Genomic DNA, 14,163 nt, shown 5'->3' with positions numbered 1-14,163 from the left:
CTACATAAAGCCACTGAACAAAGCATTGCCAACATATACAATGCTACATTATTTAATGAATCATTTCCTTGGGTTCCTAGGTACGTAGGTAGTATATTGCTGTTGATAAGAATGCAACATTTGAAGTAGGGGCTATATCCTATGGCCAGCCACGTGACTTCCCATGGTTACCCTAGGGTAGCCCCAACATGACCTCGGGAACGCTGAGTTCGCCGCTACGTCCCAACAGTACCAACCTGTCCAATGGCTCTGGATTCAGGGCCTCTCGCACCCCGACCAAAGCGACACAACAGCTGTATGCGGCGCAGCGGGAAAGCTTTGCGCCTCGGTTTCACGCTAGGCTGCTTCATCGGGCCTGCGTGAGAAGATCGAGCGCGTAAGTGTTGGCACGGCGTCCTTGGGGCTTTGTGGCTCACTGCAGTTGCCCATTGTGCCGTCCCTGTCTCCGTACGCTGCTGATCTCGAACTATCATGCTTTGCTCAACGAATGTTCCGCGAATATTTTTTCGTCATCCCCTCAGAGCCACCACGATTCCAAAGACTAATTCTGTCACGTCGCGGCCCATCTTCCAACGCCCTCGGGAATGTTCAAGGCGCCTACACGCCTCAGCAGCGCGAAGAGAGATGCAGTGGAGCTACTTGGCCAAACACCCAGATGAAGCGAAGCCCCCTTTGCCCTATCACAGCGGCGCAACTATCCCGGCTCTGAGATGGGATCCCCCACCCAATGATCCTATTTTCCACAACGGTGGTCTAGCTAAAGGCCAGCTTCAAGAGGAGCTGCAGAATGAGCACCCTTTAGCAACCTGCCTCAGGTACACCGAGGCAACGGACGCACCGACCGAAGGCGAACGTGTCGAACTCCAGGTTGTTGATGCGATCAGGGTCATGGACGGGCGACACTCGCAGATCGCGAAGGTGAAGGTACTTGACAACCGATCTGTCCATGAGAACTCCCAGTCTCCGCTCAAGCTGCTGCGCGGCCAAACCATGACTGCGAAGTTCTACGATCCACTGTACCAAGACATCGAGGACGAGATGCCCGACATCTTCGGCAATACTTACAACGCTTGCTACCGCGAGACATGCGTATATCGGCAACTGAAGCCGCTGTGGGGCACCGTCATTCCGCGCTTTCACGGGTCGTTTAGAGCCAAGGTGCCTGTGCCAGGGCGGCCAGGGCGTTCGCGCTGGGTCTATGCCATTCTCTACGAATACGTGCCCGGTACTGAATTGTCTTACATCGACGTCAACGAGTGGAGCCAGGCTGAGCGCATGGCTATTATGAAGGCGATCATCGACGCGGACAGCAAGATGTGGCAGGCCGGCATATACCAGAGGGACCTCCTGCCGCGCAACGTGATCCTCCAAGGAAGGCCGGGGCGCCCGGTCTCTGTCAAGGTGATTGATTTTGACTACGCATTCTTCGAATCCGACTTCAACCCGGATGAGGATGAGCTTGAGCCCGAGCCGCCGTCCGTCATCGTGGATCGGTGGACAGACGAGCTCCGTTGCCCTGTGGAATGTTTCCGCGATCTGGTCGATTGGCCATGGGATGAATGGATTCGGGCCGTATACCTGCGTTAGAATATCTTGTGCCAAACACATGTAGTGTTTATGATATTTTCTCTCCTCCTTTGAACATACTTCGGCCTCGTCTCGACCGACCAGACAACGGAAAACAATCGCTCCGCATGTGCTGATCGCGCAATGCTTGCACAAATCGGTGCCGGTTGACGGCACATGTTGGTCGCCCCCAACTCATCCTTCGCGACCAGTGGGCCGCCCTGCTTTAGAGTTCACTGTTGGTCGCGGCACGGTTGAAACGTGCGGTCTCGGCAGACAAGGCCGCGTATGATAGACACCCTGATTCGACGGCCGCATTCTACCCGCCCGCGCTATGTTGACTGCAGCACTGCAGTCTTGGGCAGGGCTGAATGCATCTCGAGAGCCGTAAATAGCACGATGTTTTGGCCCCGTGTTGGCCAGGCCGCAGGCTCAGCGAGGGGACCCGTGGACGTAATAATAGCCCTGGCTAATGATCAGCTGCACGAGTAGGAGTCGTGGACGGGGATACAAATACCGTCATGGACCCTGTGAAGCCGTGGAAATCATTGATGTCTTTTCGATCATCTGCGGCTCTCAACACTCTAACAATCAAGTTGTTGCTTTTGGTTAACTGCCTTCTCTCTTTCTGCCCTCAGTCATACCTAGGTACTTTTATTCGCCATGGCTCCACCGCCAGGAGGCTCCTCCCGAGGCTTTTCGACAAGCAGTGTTCGGAAATGGCAGTATACCTTTGCACAAGCACTGAACATCGCCGGGCCCCGCTTCCCGAAGACTTCTAGGAGGACGCAGGTAGCTGTTATTCCGGGAAGCCCCACGATGCTGCAGGTGCTGCCTGTGGCGCTGAGGCTTCGAGAGCCTCCGCGATTTCAACTTCCAGATATCCGCGGCATGGATAATGGGGTGTTGGACAGCTACGTGGCTCACGTGAATGAGTCAAATCACCAATCGACTTTGCTTAGGGAAGCAGATGTCATGTAAGGATCCAGTTCCCGCCCCCGGGCCGCCGAAGCAATGTACACTGCAGACTACCATTCCCCGAATACTAGAGCAAGCCTCCGCCACTGACAGGTACATATAGACAGGAGGCGGGGAAATTCTTCGTTGACGTCGCGGCCAGCCTCGCCCCTTACTATCTTGCCCGCTACGGCCTGAACGGCAGATTCGACTGCGTGCGGGAGAACGCCTTCTCGGGGTCAGCCCCGGACCTCGTCTTCAGATACAACGGCCGCGACATCCTCGCGCTGGACTACAAGGGCCCAAACTGCATAAACGAGAATGAGCTGCTCTCCTGCTGCGCCACGTCCGTGGGGGAGGCGCTGGAGGCCATCCGGGGCAAGAAGGCCTCGAAGAGACAGCAGTCTGACCCCAGCCTCGTGTCGGGCGTCAACCAGTGGACAGAGGGCCTCCTCAAGCAGGGGCTGAAGTACGCCAGCAACCGCCGGGTCTCGACGGTGCTGTTTTACGACTACGATTATCTCTTGGCCATGCGGCCGCCCAGAGGGCTTGACCGGGGTAACAATCTGATGCTGATGGACGTCACGATCTGCCCCGAGTACACAAAGTCCACCGAGGACGGGCTGGTTGCTCACTCGGACAACCATGCCATTGTACTTTTGCGGTATCTCATTATGGCTGCACAGGAGTGCGAGGAGAAGTCGGCAGGTTCATCAAGCAGGTCCAAAAAGAAGTAGAGCGGTGAGCGGAAACATGTTACTGCCTGTCTTTACTCCCCACGTCTTTGTCTTTTCCTCCTTTTGATAATGTTGCTGTTATGTAACTTTGTATGATTGTATTGTGTCCTGTGAGATTTATTTGTTACTTAGCTAGATCGAAAATACATTGCAAGTCCCAGTTCTTGATCCGCTATTACCATCACACAGTAAGACCTTGGAAAAGCTCATACTATGTCGTATGGTAGTCCTTGTGGCTTGCCTACCCCTCGGAAACAATATCATCAAAAGTGATTCCTGGATCTACTTTCTCCAGGAGGTGGTCCTTCAGGGCCATCTTACAGGACGGTATGCTATATGAGAGCGCGTGATAGGCGTTCATGCTATAGGACGTCAGAAGGTAGATGTCGTGGCCGCGGCGCGGACATCCGGGCAGAGATGATAGCTGGGTACCTATCTATTCGGCCCGAGACCGGGAGGTCCAAGGAGGAGGATACCTAGGTAAGCAGGCACTCAAAACCCACAAGTAGAACGCAATGGCCAGTAGGGTGGTCGTGTTGCCTGTCCGGTACTGGCTGCTGAATGAGCTCTAAACCTGTAACGTTAAGTTCAGGAATGACACGCTGGTGGACATCCGGTATACAATTGGGCCAGGTCACTTCCGCGGTTACGATTTCCAGCTCCTGGCTTGATAATCTATGAAAGCGATCGGTGGTGTGCCAGTGGTTTCGCGTGATATCAGACAATGGCACTGTCACTGGGGTACCTAGGTAATAAGCGACATGTGGGTGATAACCCGCAACCTCCCTAGCAAAAGTGGAACTGGCGACGGCCCTGACTTGTCTAAACCTAAGCAGCACGAGAAAACCACGGGCTTGATCATAAAGAACTCTCATATATGTTAGGGCGTTATCTGGTCTCGGAGAGATTGATATTCTAGTGTACTGGACCATTCATTCATTGTGTGCTGGTGAACGAAAATGATGCCCGTCTTGGAAAACGCACAATGGTGTCTTGGCCCCGCCGGGCGGGTTGGGGGAAATTGCGCACCCGCCTCGGTGCTTTGATGAATACGATGAGGAATCTTGATGGATGGCATGTGCTTACTGCCCCACCGAGCAATAGTTGGATCCTCCACGGCACCAGAGTTCTGATGTTGAATGTCGACTGGTTGGTCCAAGGGGACTTCAACGTTGTTCATTCACATCGATGTGGGAGGGCAAAACGGAATTTGACCATGTATCTCGGTAAGCTGTTCTGCGTGTCTGACTGTACTCAAGTCCAATATTGCTAAGAAAGTGATACGCCAATTCTTGACTGACAGATTTTTATTCCCTTTTGCAACGATCGCTGGATTTGAGCGGCTGCAAAGGCTGGGCATATCTTGGCCGATCCGCCGGGCCGTGGGCGAGGGTGGTGAGGGGCGATGGATGGATTATTGTCTGTGCTGTTGGGGCACGGCCTCTTCGGAGATGTGAGTGAGACCTGTCTCGCCCGGCAGTGGTGTCGGATGGCGGGAACTCTAAACACGCTTGCCATGCGCAGTCTTGCATTCCAGGACCAAGGGGCGGACCTCTGTTGGAACCCAAGACTGACCTGACTCCTCACGAGAACTGATGTTGACCAAGCTGGTCGCATCCCTCTTCGGGGGCCGTCCCTTTCTGTTCATTTCCGCTAATAGCAACTCAGCTTTACCGCCAGCTGCAGTGATCGTCCGCCCTGCCTCGCTTGGCCTCGCCTCGCCTCGCCTTGCAGCTTGCAGGTCGGGTCGGTTCTGGGTCGTGGGGTTCTAGAACCACTGATCCGACTTGGGGGGGGGGGCGAAATAACCTCCGGGCCAGACTTGCCAGAGACACATGCACGCACACATTGTCATCGGATCAGCAGATCGTGACACAGGTGGCTTGACGTCCTGCTCGTCCCCGCAGCTCGCTTGGGAAAGTGTTGACCTGACGTCTGGAGGGTGCAATTTCCCAAGCCTCTGGGCCACGCAGTCGTGCATCGATTCGGAAGGCCTTAGTCTTGGTGCTAGTCACTAGTAGGCTGGTAGGGTGTTCTAGCGCTGCCAACGCCTGCCCACGCCTGCCATCTGGTGCCTGGTTCCTGGATGATTCTCGTTCCTGCATTTGGGCCTCTGCGCCTTCCACCCTTCCGCCCCTCCATGACGTCCGATTCGACCGACTCGCGCCTTCCTCCTGTCAGCCTGCAGCTGCCCAGCTGCCCAGCTGGCAGCCAGCCAGACCCCAGGGGAAGAGCAGCTAGCGGCAGCGGCAAACGGGTGCATCCAAGCGGCATGATCCCCCCTCATTTCCATCTCATCTCATCTTGGTTGCTCTTGCATGACAGGGAAAGGGCCAGCAGTTCGTCCAGTCTTCTCCTCCCCAAGGTTCCATCGGGACCCCAGCTTTCGGGTAAACGGTCGCACTGTCAGTCCGCCGACCCCTACCCTGCCATGTTTCTGTCATCACCAGTGGCGCCTGCAGTCTGCAGTCTGCAGTCTGCAGTCTGGAAGTCGGCATGGTGATGAGTTCGGAGTTGTCTTGTCTCTAATACTCCGTATCTAATGCCTTACCTCGCCTCGTTCAAGTTGCGAGAATACACAAGTGACGCACACGTACCCACTCGTGCTGTCCACTCGCGCCTTGCCCAGCAGTCAGACAGACCAGACCGCCTTGGCGTCTCTCTGTCTGGGCGCTTTGACTGCTGACTGGCGAAGGTTCTGATCTGACCCTGGCAGCCCTGCCTTGTCCAAGATCATGGCATGTTCTTGTGTCGCCCTCTCCTCCTCTCCGTTTGCCAGCTCGTCTAGCTGTTCTACGGCTGACTGTCGACAGGCACGAGGGATATTGTTACCTATGTATGATCTCTGTATTGTATCTGTCACATGCCCACAGCATTTATGTTTGGTCCAGCTGTCCAGGGGCTGTCTGTCAATGGCGATCCAAGATCTGGAGAAGCTCTAGAGGGCCCCAGGCCAACTCCACCCTGCCCTGATCATGGCTCCAGCTGGACCCATCCACCAGGCACGGCCCTGAGCCCACTCTCTGGCACTTCAAGATCATGGCCCAGGCTTGCCGTCTGCCAAGCTTTCGCTACGGGTCACTTCATTTCATTTCCACTCACCTTCTCCTCTTTGTCAGATCCAATCGACAAAGTTCCGTGCCGTCCTATCCAGGCACAATCCCTCGTTGATACTAGTATTTGAGAGGCGAGGCACAAACACGAAGTATTGGGCTGACGGCTGACGCTGACTGGCTATGAAGGATCCGAGGTCCCTTTCCTCCGTTCTGCTGCTATTGATGGGCACTACCTGGGTACCTGGGTACTTGTGCACCCCCTCCCGTTAACGGCTCACGGTGGGGCCATCCCATCCTGGCAGTCCTGGCCAGAATCCCATCCTCTGATTCGGCGCCCGTTAAATAACGTGCCGGCCAGAAGCAGCCAAAACTGGATCCTGCACAGACGCTCGCCCAGTAGCGCCCCCACCCCCCTACTGGCTACCCCTGCTTTCTGTCGTCCGCCATCTCGCCTGCACCGTCCATGGCAGCCATGGCTCAAGCCCACCTAATCTCCCGAGAACCACCCCATCGTCGCCTTTTGTATAAAGCACTATGGCCTCGTGCACTGTCGCCTCCTGGTCCCTCCCTCCCTCCTCCTTTCTCCTCCACCCTCACACTCACTATCAATCGCTACAACCCTGACTTTCGAGTCAATTTCATTCGTTAACCAGCTCTCAACAACACCGCAAAGGACCAACAATCCACATCTCCCAACCCGGACAACTCAAAAAAAAGTCACTCTTCCGAGTCTCTTAATTTTAATACCCGACCCCGACCGTCAACATGAAGTTCTCCGCTGCCGCCGTTCTCGCCGTCGCCGCTGGTGCCTCCGCCTGGGAGAATGTCACCTACACCACCGAGATTGTGACTGCCATCACCACCTTCTGCCCCGAGGCCACCACCTTCGCCCACGCCGGTTCCACCTACACCGTCTCCTCGGTACGTTTGCAACGGAAATCGGGCATGGCCTGACTCAGGGTCTGTCGGAGTTTGAGGAGCGAGTGATGGGATCAGGAGAATCAATGACAAATATCGGGAGATATTTGCGAACAACCTGCTTCGCTCTCACTTCGAAACTCTACTACGCAACCCGAGCAGCTCATGGCCGTGGAAAAAAACCAACAACCCGGAATATATCACATGACTAACAGATCCCCCAGGCCACCACCCTGACCATCACCGACTGCCCTGGTGGGTGCACCATCACCAAGCCGGTGACCACCATCTCCTCGGTCGCCTGCAGCACCTGGTAAGTATTTCTATAACCTGATTTTTTTTTATAAAAAAAAACCAGGACCTCAAAAAGAGAGAACCGCCATACTGATATCGTAACCTACAGCGCTGCCCCCAGCCCCCCGGTCTACCCCAACGGAACCGCCCCGGCCGTGCCCACCACCGCCGTCGGCACCGGCTCCCTGCCCACCACCACCGGCTCCAGCCCCGAGACCACCGCCCCCGTCACCGCCGGTGCCGGCAAGGCCGTCGCCATGTCCGGCGCCGGCCTGGCTGGTGTTCTGGGCCTGGCTGCTTTCTTCCTGTAGATTTTACTCATCTGAAGGAAGCGGGCTGGTTAGACGACGCGAGGAGACGACCTAGTTAGAGCGGGTCCGCCAAAGGGGATTGGCTTGATACCAGGGATCTTTTGTTGACTTTTCTCTTCTTCTGCATCGCCTTTTTGGAGTTTAGATGGGCATCGCGTTGCAGGGGGGGATGAGGGATATTTTTGAACATGTTTGTTCTGGATATGGGGAGGAGGGCCTTGCAATGTTGTTTGATCTATTCCTTTTGGTCTTTTTACTATTACAGACAGCACCCGAAACCTGCTAGTGTTAAGATCTAATTGGAAAAGAAAGCAAAGATACCATTCTTCAATCTCGATGTCTGACGGAAAATCCTCCGCATTGGATCGATCACCAAACAGTGGTAGCAAGCTCTTATGTTTCGGCTATTTTTTATGTGGAACATCTGACAATTCTGATTTGGTTCCTCGTGCTATACGTTCCTTTTCACGGCTTTAGAACAACGAGCTCTTTTTCTCATCAAATTCTGCTGCTGGACGTTTTTATGGCCTCTTTTGTTGGCGGCATCGGACTTGTCTGTCCACACATACAACACATATTTTTTCTAGGCAGGTGGGTACATATCAAACAATGCTGGGAGGCCAGTTTTGGTCCGGCGCAGAGACAGATGTCCGCTATTCCCTCTGTCCCTCTCATAGGCTTCAGTCTACAACCGTGAACAGACACACACACTTTCTCCCTTATTCGTCTTGAGCATGCTTGCTCTTGTCTTGTATAAGAGACATTGGTGTCTCGGAAGCGGTCGATCTGTCTCAGCACGGAGCGGTGACTTGGGTGGGTTGTTAAATGATGGGGCGGTTTGTTCATCTTTGACATGATAATTATGCTGCTTTTGACGGCACTTGAGTTAGGTTTGAGAGTGTGCGGCATGCAAAGAGAGAGAGAGAATGGTGGGGTGGACGGCCCGGGGAGGGACGGCTTGCGCCCGTCCTGTGTTGGTTGCTTTTGCTCTCGTCTCTTCCTGCCTTGTGATGAGGGCTGCTGTTAATGCCGCAGGTCAGTTTGGCGGTGACGAGAACCATACCCACGGAGTGACAGACGGGACTCGACTGCTGGGTGACAATTCACGTGCACCAAGTACCGCCCGCGGGCGTGCAGAAGATGGTCGGCACAGCTGGTCGGCTCGTTAATCTCATGCATTTCTAGCTGGTATCAACAGCTGTGTACCCGAGGGCGATTCTCATATAATAGTACAGATCTTTTCGTTGCCTTCACCCTCGAACCAAGTCCTCATCAAATCACATGCAGCTCCATAGCCTGAGTGTACCACCCCAACTCTGTAGTATTCACCTGGGGTCTCCGTAGGGTAGAGTATCAAAGCTTCACAGATCCGCTTCCCACTTGAATCGTGAAGTTGTTCAGGAGGATTCCGAGTGTGGAGCAGCAGCATTATAAGATTCTCTAGACCTTCATCATCGTGCCCTGCACGCCAGTCCAGGTCCGCCGTGATATTTTCAAATTCTCCACCGAGTTTGAGCCGCCACTTTGACGCATTGTCGCCCCTCCTGCCACCTTCTCGAAGTGAATGTGGAATAGGCGCCACCTTGCCACGAATTCGAAGGAAGCCACCGTAAACCTTGCCAAACCGGTTTTTCGAGTCAGTCTTAACGTCGGTATCGAGAACGGTGCACTCTGGCACAGTCTGCCAGCCGGAGAAGCCAGGATCAACCCCATTCTCGTCGCACGCTGCCCAAGACCATGACGGGGCAATATATTCCCTTTCTCTGATGCGTTGGAGATGATGTTGGAGACCGAAAGTAGTATGCGGTACGCTTTCCCAGCTCAACCCTATTAAAATATCTCCTTTCCAAAGCCCAGCGAGATATTGATCTCCAAGAGTTTCCCCCACGAGCCGTGCCAGTCCTGACATTGCAGGGAGACGATCCGTCTCGCAGGTCAGCTCTCGGTGGGCATAATCGTGAACCAGAATGTACCAATGGTCATATAAAGTGCTTGCTGGGTGCTCGCCTCGCTTGATGCCAGCAATGCGATCGAATAGCGAACTAGTTGAGTCCTCCAAGCGTCTGAACTTGTCATCACCTTCCGACCATTGGTACGTGCCGCACTGGAAATGCATTTTTGAGCCCCCAAAAAGCAATAGCCTAGTAGACAGCTTCTCTTCTTGGAAGGTCCACGCCCGATTGTTCCATCTAGACACAAAACGATCAAGTATACTTGACTCTGGGATGGTCCAATCCGCGGAGATAGGCTGAAGTCTCACCGAGAGATTGCCATTGATGCTTGGTCGGATGGCTGACTGAAAAGGGACCGAGAACGCAGGACGCCTTTGGAGAAAGGATTTCTGGCAGCTGGTCGAGACAAGAGCACAGAATGTGACGTACGCATTCTTAAACACACGATCCATCTGGCCCGATTCGTATGACCAATCGGCTGGATCATCTTGAATGATACAGAGAGCATCAATCCAAATGTAGCGAAGACCTACAGCCCTTGTGAGCTCAACCGCATCTCTGATCGCGGGGGTCATTGTGTCCAAGGCTATGCCTTGAAGTCTGTCCCCCAGTGTGGCTGTCTCGGTCTTCAGTTGTGCCTTGGCGTCCTCTTTGTTACCCCAGCAATAACTCAACGCAGCATACTTCGTTTCCGCGGTAATGAGGATATCTGACGACAGAGCGAGGCGAGGCAAATCGGACACGCCAGTGCCGATGTCAATGAGTCGCGTGGGGAGGGATGATGCTTCCCATGGGTGGCAATTTGCTGTGCATTCTCCTAGCACTCGACAAATTTCGCTTGTATTTTCAGAAGTCAAATAGCCACCATGGCGAGCAGGCACAGCTCCGAGCCATTTCTGACAACCTGCAACGACAGAGCCAGATTTACTAATGAGTTCAACAAGGAGAAAAGGGTACAGACTTACCTAGAGATGCTTCGACCGGAAAAAATTCCCTGTAGCTTCCCAGTTTCCCAGTTTCGTGTTTCATTGCATCGGAAACTAACTCTACCACAATGCCGTCGATTCCCCCCTCAACAAGAGAAATATACGCGTTCAAGGAAACATCACCATCGGATATTAAGAGGAACGACGACAAGATACGTAAATCGTAGGCAGATTTCAGTTTAATGAGGAGAACCTCACAAAAGGCGCAACCCGCTCGGCTGGAATCAGACAGGCGTGGCAGATCAGGGAGGCTATCGTCGAGATGCCACCTTAGTCGTATCAAGTTGTAAAACTTATTTCCATCTTCGTCATTTCGCGATTCGACCTTGGCGTCCTCAAAGGAAAGTCGGGCGCGACCCTCCTCGTCTACCACTTCCCGGCACCCGGCAGCAAGATCATCAAATTGCAGGAGGCTACAGAGGTTACAAGAAGCGGTTGTTACTGGCGAAGCTTCCATTTTGAAGACCCTTGTGGTGAGAATGATGATGAAAAGAATGGGAAGAATTGGGCAACGTGTGAAAGTGGCTGTTCTGAATCCGGGTGCGATGACAAGGCCGTGGGGATGGGAACAATGCAGAACCGAGGATGGCAACGGCAAGATTATCAAGTTATGAATATGCATGGTAGATAAAGGCCCAGTGCGGGGTTCATGCCGCTGTTCGTCAGACTGAAAGCCCGGAGGTCATGCTGGCCATATCCTGCTGCCTGCAGGTGGTGTCGCACACCTTCTCAAGCCAAGCCACCGCCGTAATCTCATCGTGCCCAATGGAGAAGCTAGCCACAAGTATAATAATACCAATCATCTTCACAGCAAGATACTGGCATGATTGCCTTGTAGGAGTTCAAGATATCCTTCATTCGGTTTGATACAACTTGTGTGCTCGGTGAATTAGTGTGACCAGGAAAGATACCAGGAAACGCCTGGGCACATTTTCGGGCTTTTCAGTGGTTCCCAGGTGGTCCTTTTCCCATACCTTCGGATTTGAAGCCCCAACGCGGGCTGTTCTCATCAAGGACCACCATCAATTGTTACACAAAGGACTTCAGGAGTCGGAGTACTTGGAAATTAGACCATCGTCTCACGAGATGCTCCTAATCACAGTTTATAAAAACCTTAGAATCTAAACCCGCCCCTGGACCCCACCTCAACGTGATTCATGACCGGCCAAAGGTCCGCAGGCTTGGCCACAGGGCTCCGAGGCCATGCCAGCGCTTCTCGACGGGTTTCCTCCACGTCATGAGAATGCAGTTGGATTTTGAAGCCGCCTTATCATGGAACCGCGTGCGTGCCAAAGTCGATGTCCTTTTGGTCACCTCCGTGAAGAGAGGCGTGGTCTTGTGTCGTCTGGCCGTCAATAATTACCTCGTGCTTCTGATCGATAGGGAAAGGCCATATTCTCCAGCACAGCCAGTAGGTGGATCCCGAAACTAGGATGCTCACAAGCCAGCTGAGGCTGTATAGGTATACTGCGCCTTTAGGAATTCCCCTGACACCGCAGGCCGCGGCAAGCCCAGGCATGTTTGGCACGATTCCAAATATGAACGCGATTAGGGCGCGCGGGTTGAAGCCCATGATGTAGTAATGGGTGCCTTTGGGGTCGTATAGTGAGGAGATCCTCAAACTCCTGGCCCGACATATCCAGTAGTCGCAGACGATGATGCCCGCAACAGAGCCCAGGAAGAGTGAGTAACCACCAAGGAAGGAGGAGAAGGATGCCGCGCTAGCATCAACAGTCAGCCACGGATGTATTGAGTAGGAAACTCACATCGCCGCAACAACCATACCTATACTGAATATACCACGGCACGGCGCAGACGCCCAGAAGGGCACAGACGTAGTGGCCACGCCGATTGTTGATGTACCGCGGAAACCACAAGCTCAGGTCATTCCCAAAGCTCACGGAATTTGCGCTGATATTGGTCCCGATCACAGCAAAGGCCCAGCATAATGCCGCAAAGAATTGTGCGGCGCGGTTATCCCACAGCCTTGCGACCTCGAGCGGGTTCCATGTTACCCGGCCGTAGATGACCTCGGACGCTGATGAGACAGTGGCGCCGAGGACACCACAGAGGGTGACGAGGACGATGAGGCCTACGGCTTGGGCCCAGAGCACGTGTCGGGAGGATTTCGCGTAGCGTGTAAAGTCAGGCATGTTGAGGGCGAGGGTAGCCTTGGGTCCGATGGCGGAGGTGACGCACTGGAAGAAGACTACCACGACCGGGGTGCCGTCTTTGATATGAGTGGGCTTGGAGAAGGTTGGACCGAAGCCCTGGGCTGTTCAGATGTTTACCTCTTGTCAGCGTGGCTAGTCGGCCTTCCGTAGTCGACGGGGCTTTTACCTACCTGCAACGAGCGCCCAGATGAATAGTGCCAGGCCAAAAACAGGCATAATGATCGTCTTGGCCATGAACATGTAGCGCAGGCTGCTCACATGCAACCACAGCAACGGCAGCTGGATCACTATAAAGAGGAAGAAACACAACAGCTCCGAGCTCGTGACGTGAGCGGACGCGGGCAGGCGGTTGGGGAAGTTGTTGAACTGCGGCCAGATGGCCGAGATCATAACTGCAAGGCACTGTCCTCCCTGGAAGGACTGCGTGCCGAACCAGATGCACGCGACCACGCCGCGAAGGAAGACGGCGAGGTAAGAGCCTCGCATGCCGAAGGAGGCCCGGGTCAGTACGGGAAAGTTGATTCCCAGCACACAGCCGACATAGCCGTCGAGCATGGCTGGCACGCAGACGAGGCAGTGCCCGATGAAGACGGCCAGGATGGCCAGGCCTGGGTTGAGGCCTTTTGAGACCGATGTGGATGACACTGTGTGTTTAAAGTGTCATTATTAGCCGATGTTGATGGTTGATTTTGTCCATTGCACCATTGCCTGTCGATCACTTGAACCCTGGAATGACTGTGTCAAGTTACTCACCCTGATACATCGAGATGGAAAATGCCTCTGCAATCCAGAACCCCAGAAGGCTGGGCCACCCCCATGTCCGCTGCGGCGAGTCCAGTGGCACTGGATCCAGATCTTTGTTCGATACTCTGCTCCCATCTCTGCTGAATTCGTTTCCCTCAGAGCGGAGCTCCAGCCGTCGGCGGAGGTGGAAACCCATGTTCTGCTGCTTCGAGTTATTTGGGACTTCCTCGGAGGCTGATATTATAGCTCCTTTGTGGAAGGTTGTACGAAGAGCTCCGCGGTATGATGGAAGACCTGACAGATGTGCATACTGCAGATCCCAGATAGGGTTGTATTTCGTATTGGATAGCATCCTATGGGATGCTAGACTTACTGCCGTGCTTATCAGTCTTGGGGGGTTGCTATCTAGCCTGTTTGCCGCTTACACGGCATCGTGTGCATAAGACTGGCTTCATGCAGAAGCTAGTG

General features: G+C 54.0%; 5 protein-coding genes across 5 annotated transcripts; 3 read left to right on the top strand and 2 right to left on the bottom strand.

Moving 5' to 3' along the window:
• Positions 1 to 624: 624 nt before the first annotated feature.
• KVR01_011558 (uncharacterized protein) lies at positions 625 to 1,587 on the top strand (the record flags this gene model as incomplete). The annotated part of the gene is made up of 1 exon (XM_044783939.1): positions 625 to 1,587. One exon carries the CDS (start codon positions 625 to 627, stop codon positions 1,585 to 1,587), a length of 963 nt encoding a protein of 320 aa, XP_044639267.1.
• Positions 1,588 to 2,229: 642 nt separating this feature from the next.
• On the top strand, positions 2,230 to 3,260 carry KVR01_011530 (uncharacterized protein; the record flags this gene model as incomplete). Its single annotated transcript, XM_044785814.1, has 2 exons — positions 2,230 to 2,543; positions 2,648 to 3,260. The coding sequence occupies 2 exons, from the start codon at positions 2,230 to 2,232 to the stop codon at positions 3,258 to 3,260; spliced, it is 927 nt and encodes a 308-aa protein (XP_044639239.1).
• Positions 3,261 to 6,365: 3,105 nt separating this feature from the next.
• On the top strand, positions 6,366 to 8,509 carry KVR01_011523 (uncharacterized protein). The gene is made up of 3 exons (XM_044783437.1): positions 6,366 to 7,237; positions 7,459 to 7,547; positions 7,638 to 8,509. The coding sequence occupies exons 1-3, from the start codon at positions 7,082 to 7,084 to the stop codon at positions 7,837 to 7,839; spliced, it is 447 nt and encodes a 148-aa protein (XP_044639232.1). The 5' UTR covers positions 6,366 to 7,081; the 3' UTR covers positions 7,840 to 8,509.
• Positions 8,510 to 9,002: 493 nt separating this feature from the next.
• On the bottom strand, positions 9,003 to 11,334 carry KVR01_011660 (uncharacterized protein). Its single transcript, XM_044787574.1, has 2 exons — positions 10,757 to 11,334; positions 9,003 to 10,695 (listed from the first exon to the last, which is right to left on the bottom strand). The coding sequence occupies exons 1-2, from the start codon at positions 11,232 to 11,234 to the stop codon at positions 9,059 to 9,061; spliced, it is 2,115 nt and encodes a 704-aa protein (XP_044639369.1). The 5' UTR covers positions 11,235 to 11,334; the 3' UTR covers positions 9,003 to 9,058.
• A 713-nt stretch (positions 11,335 to 12,047) lies between these two features.
• On the bottom strand, positions 12,048 to 13,891 carry KVR01_011768 (uncharacterized protein; the record flags this gene model as incomplete). The annotated part of the gene is made up of 4 exons (XM_044791314.1): positions 12,048 to 12,498; positions 12,563 to 13,052; positions 13,122 to 13,571; positions 13,705 to 13,891. 4 exons carry the CDS (start codon positions 13,889 to 13,891, stop codon positions 12,048 to 12,050), a joined length of 1,578 nt encoding a protein of 525 aa, XP_044639477.1.
• Positions 13,892 to 14,163: the final 272 nt, after the last annotated feature.

The sequence above is a fragment of the Diaporthe batatas genome (assembly GCF_019321695.1).
Source record: "Diaporthe batatas strain CRI 302-4 chromosome Unknown Contig00016, whole genome shotgun sequence".
Taxonomy (NCBI): Eukaryota; Fungi; Ascomycota; class Sordariomycetes; order Diaporthales; family Diaporthaceae; genus Diaporthe; species Diaporthe batatas.
This window is presented reverse-complemented; position numbering and strand designations above follow the sequence as displayed.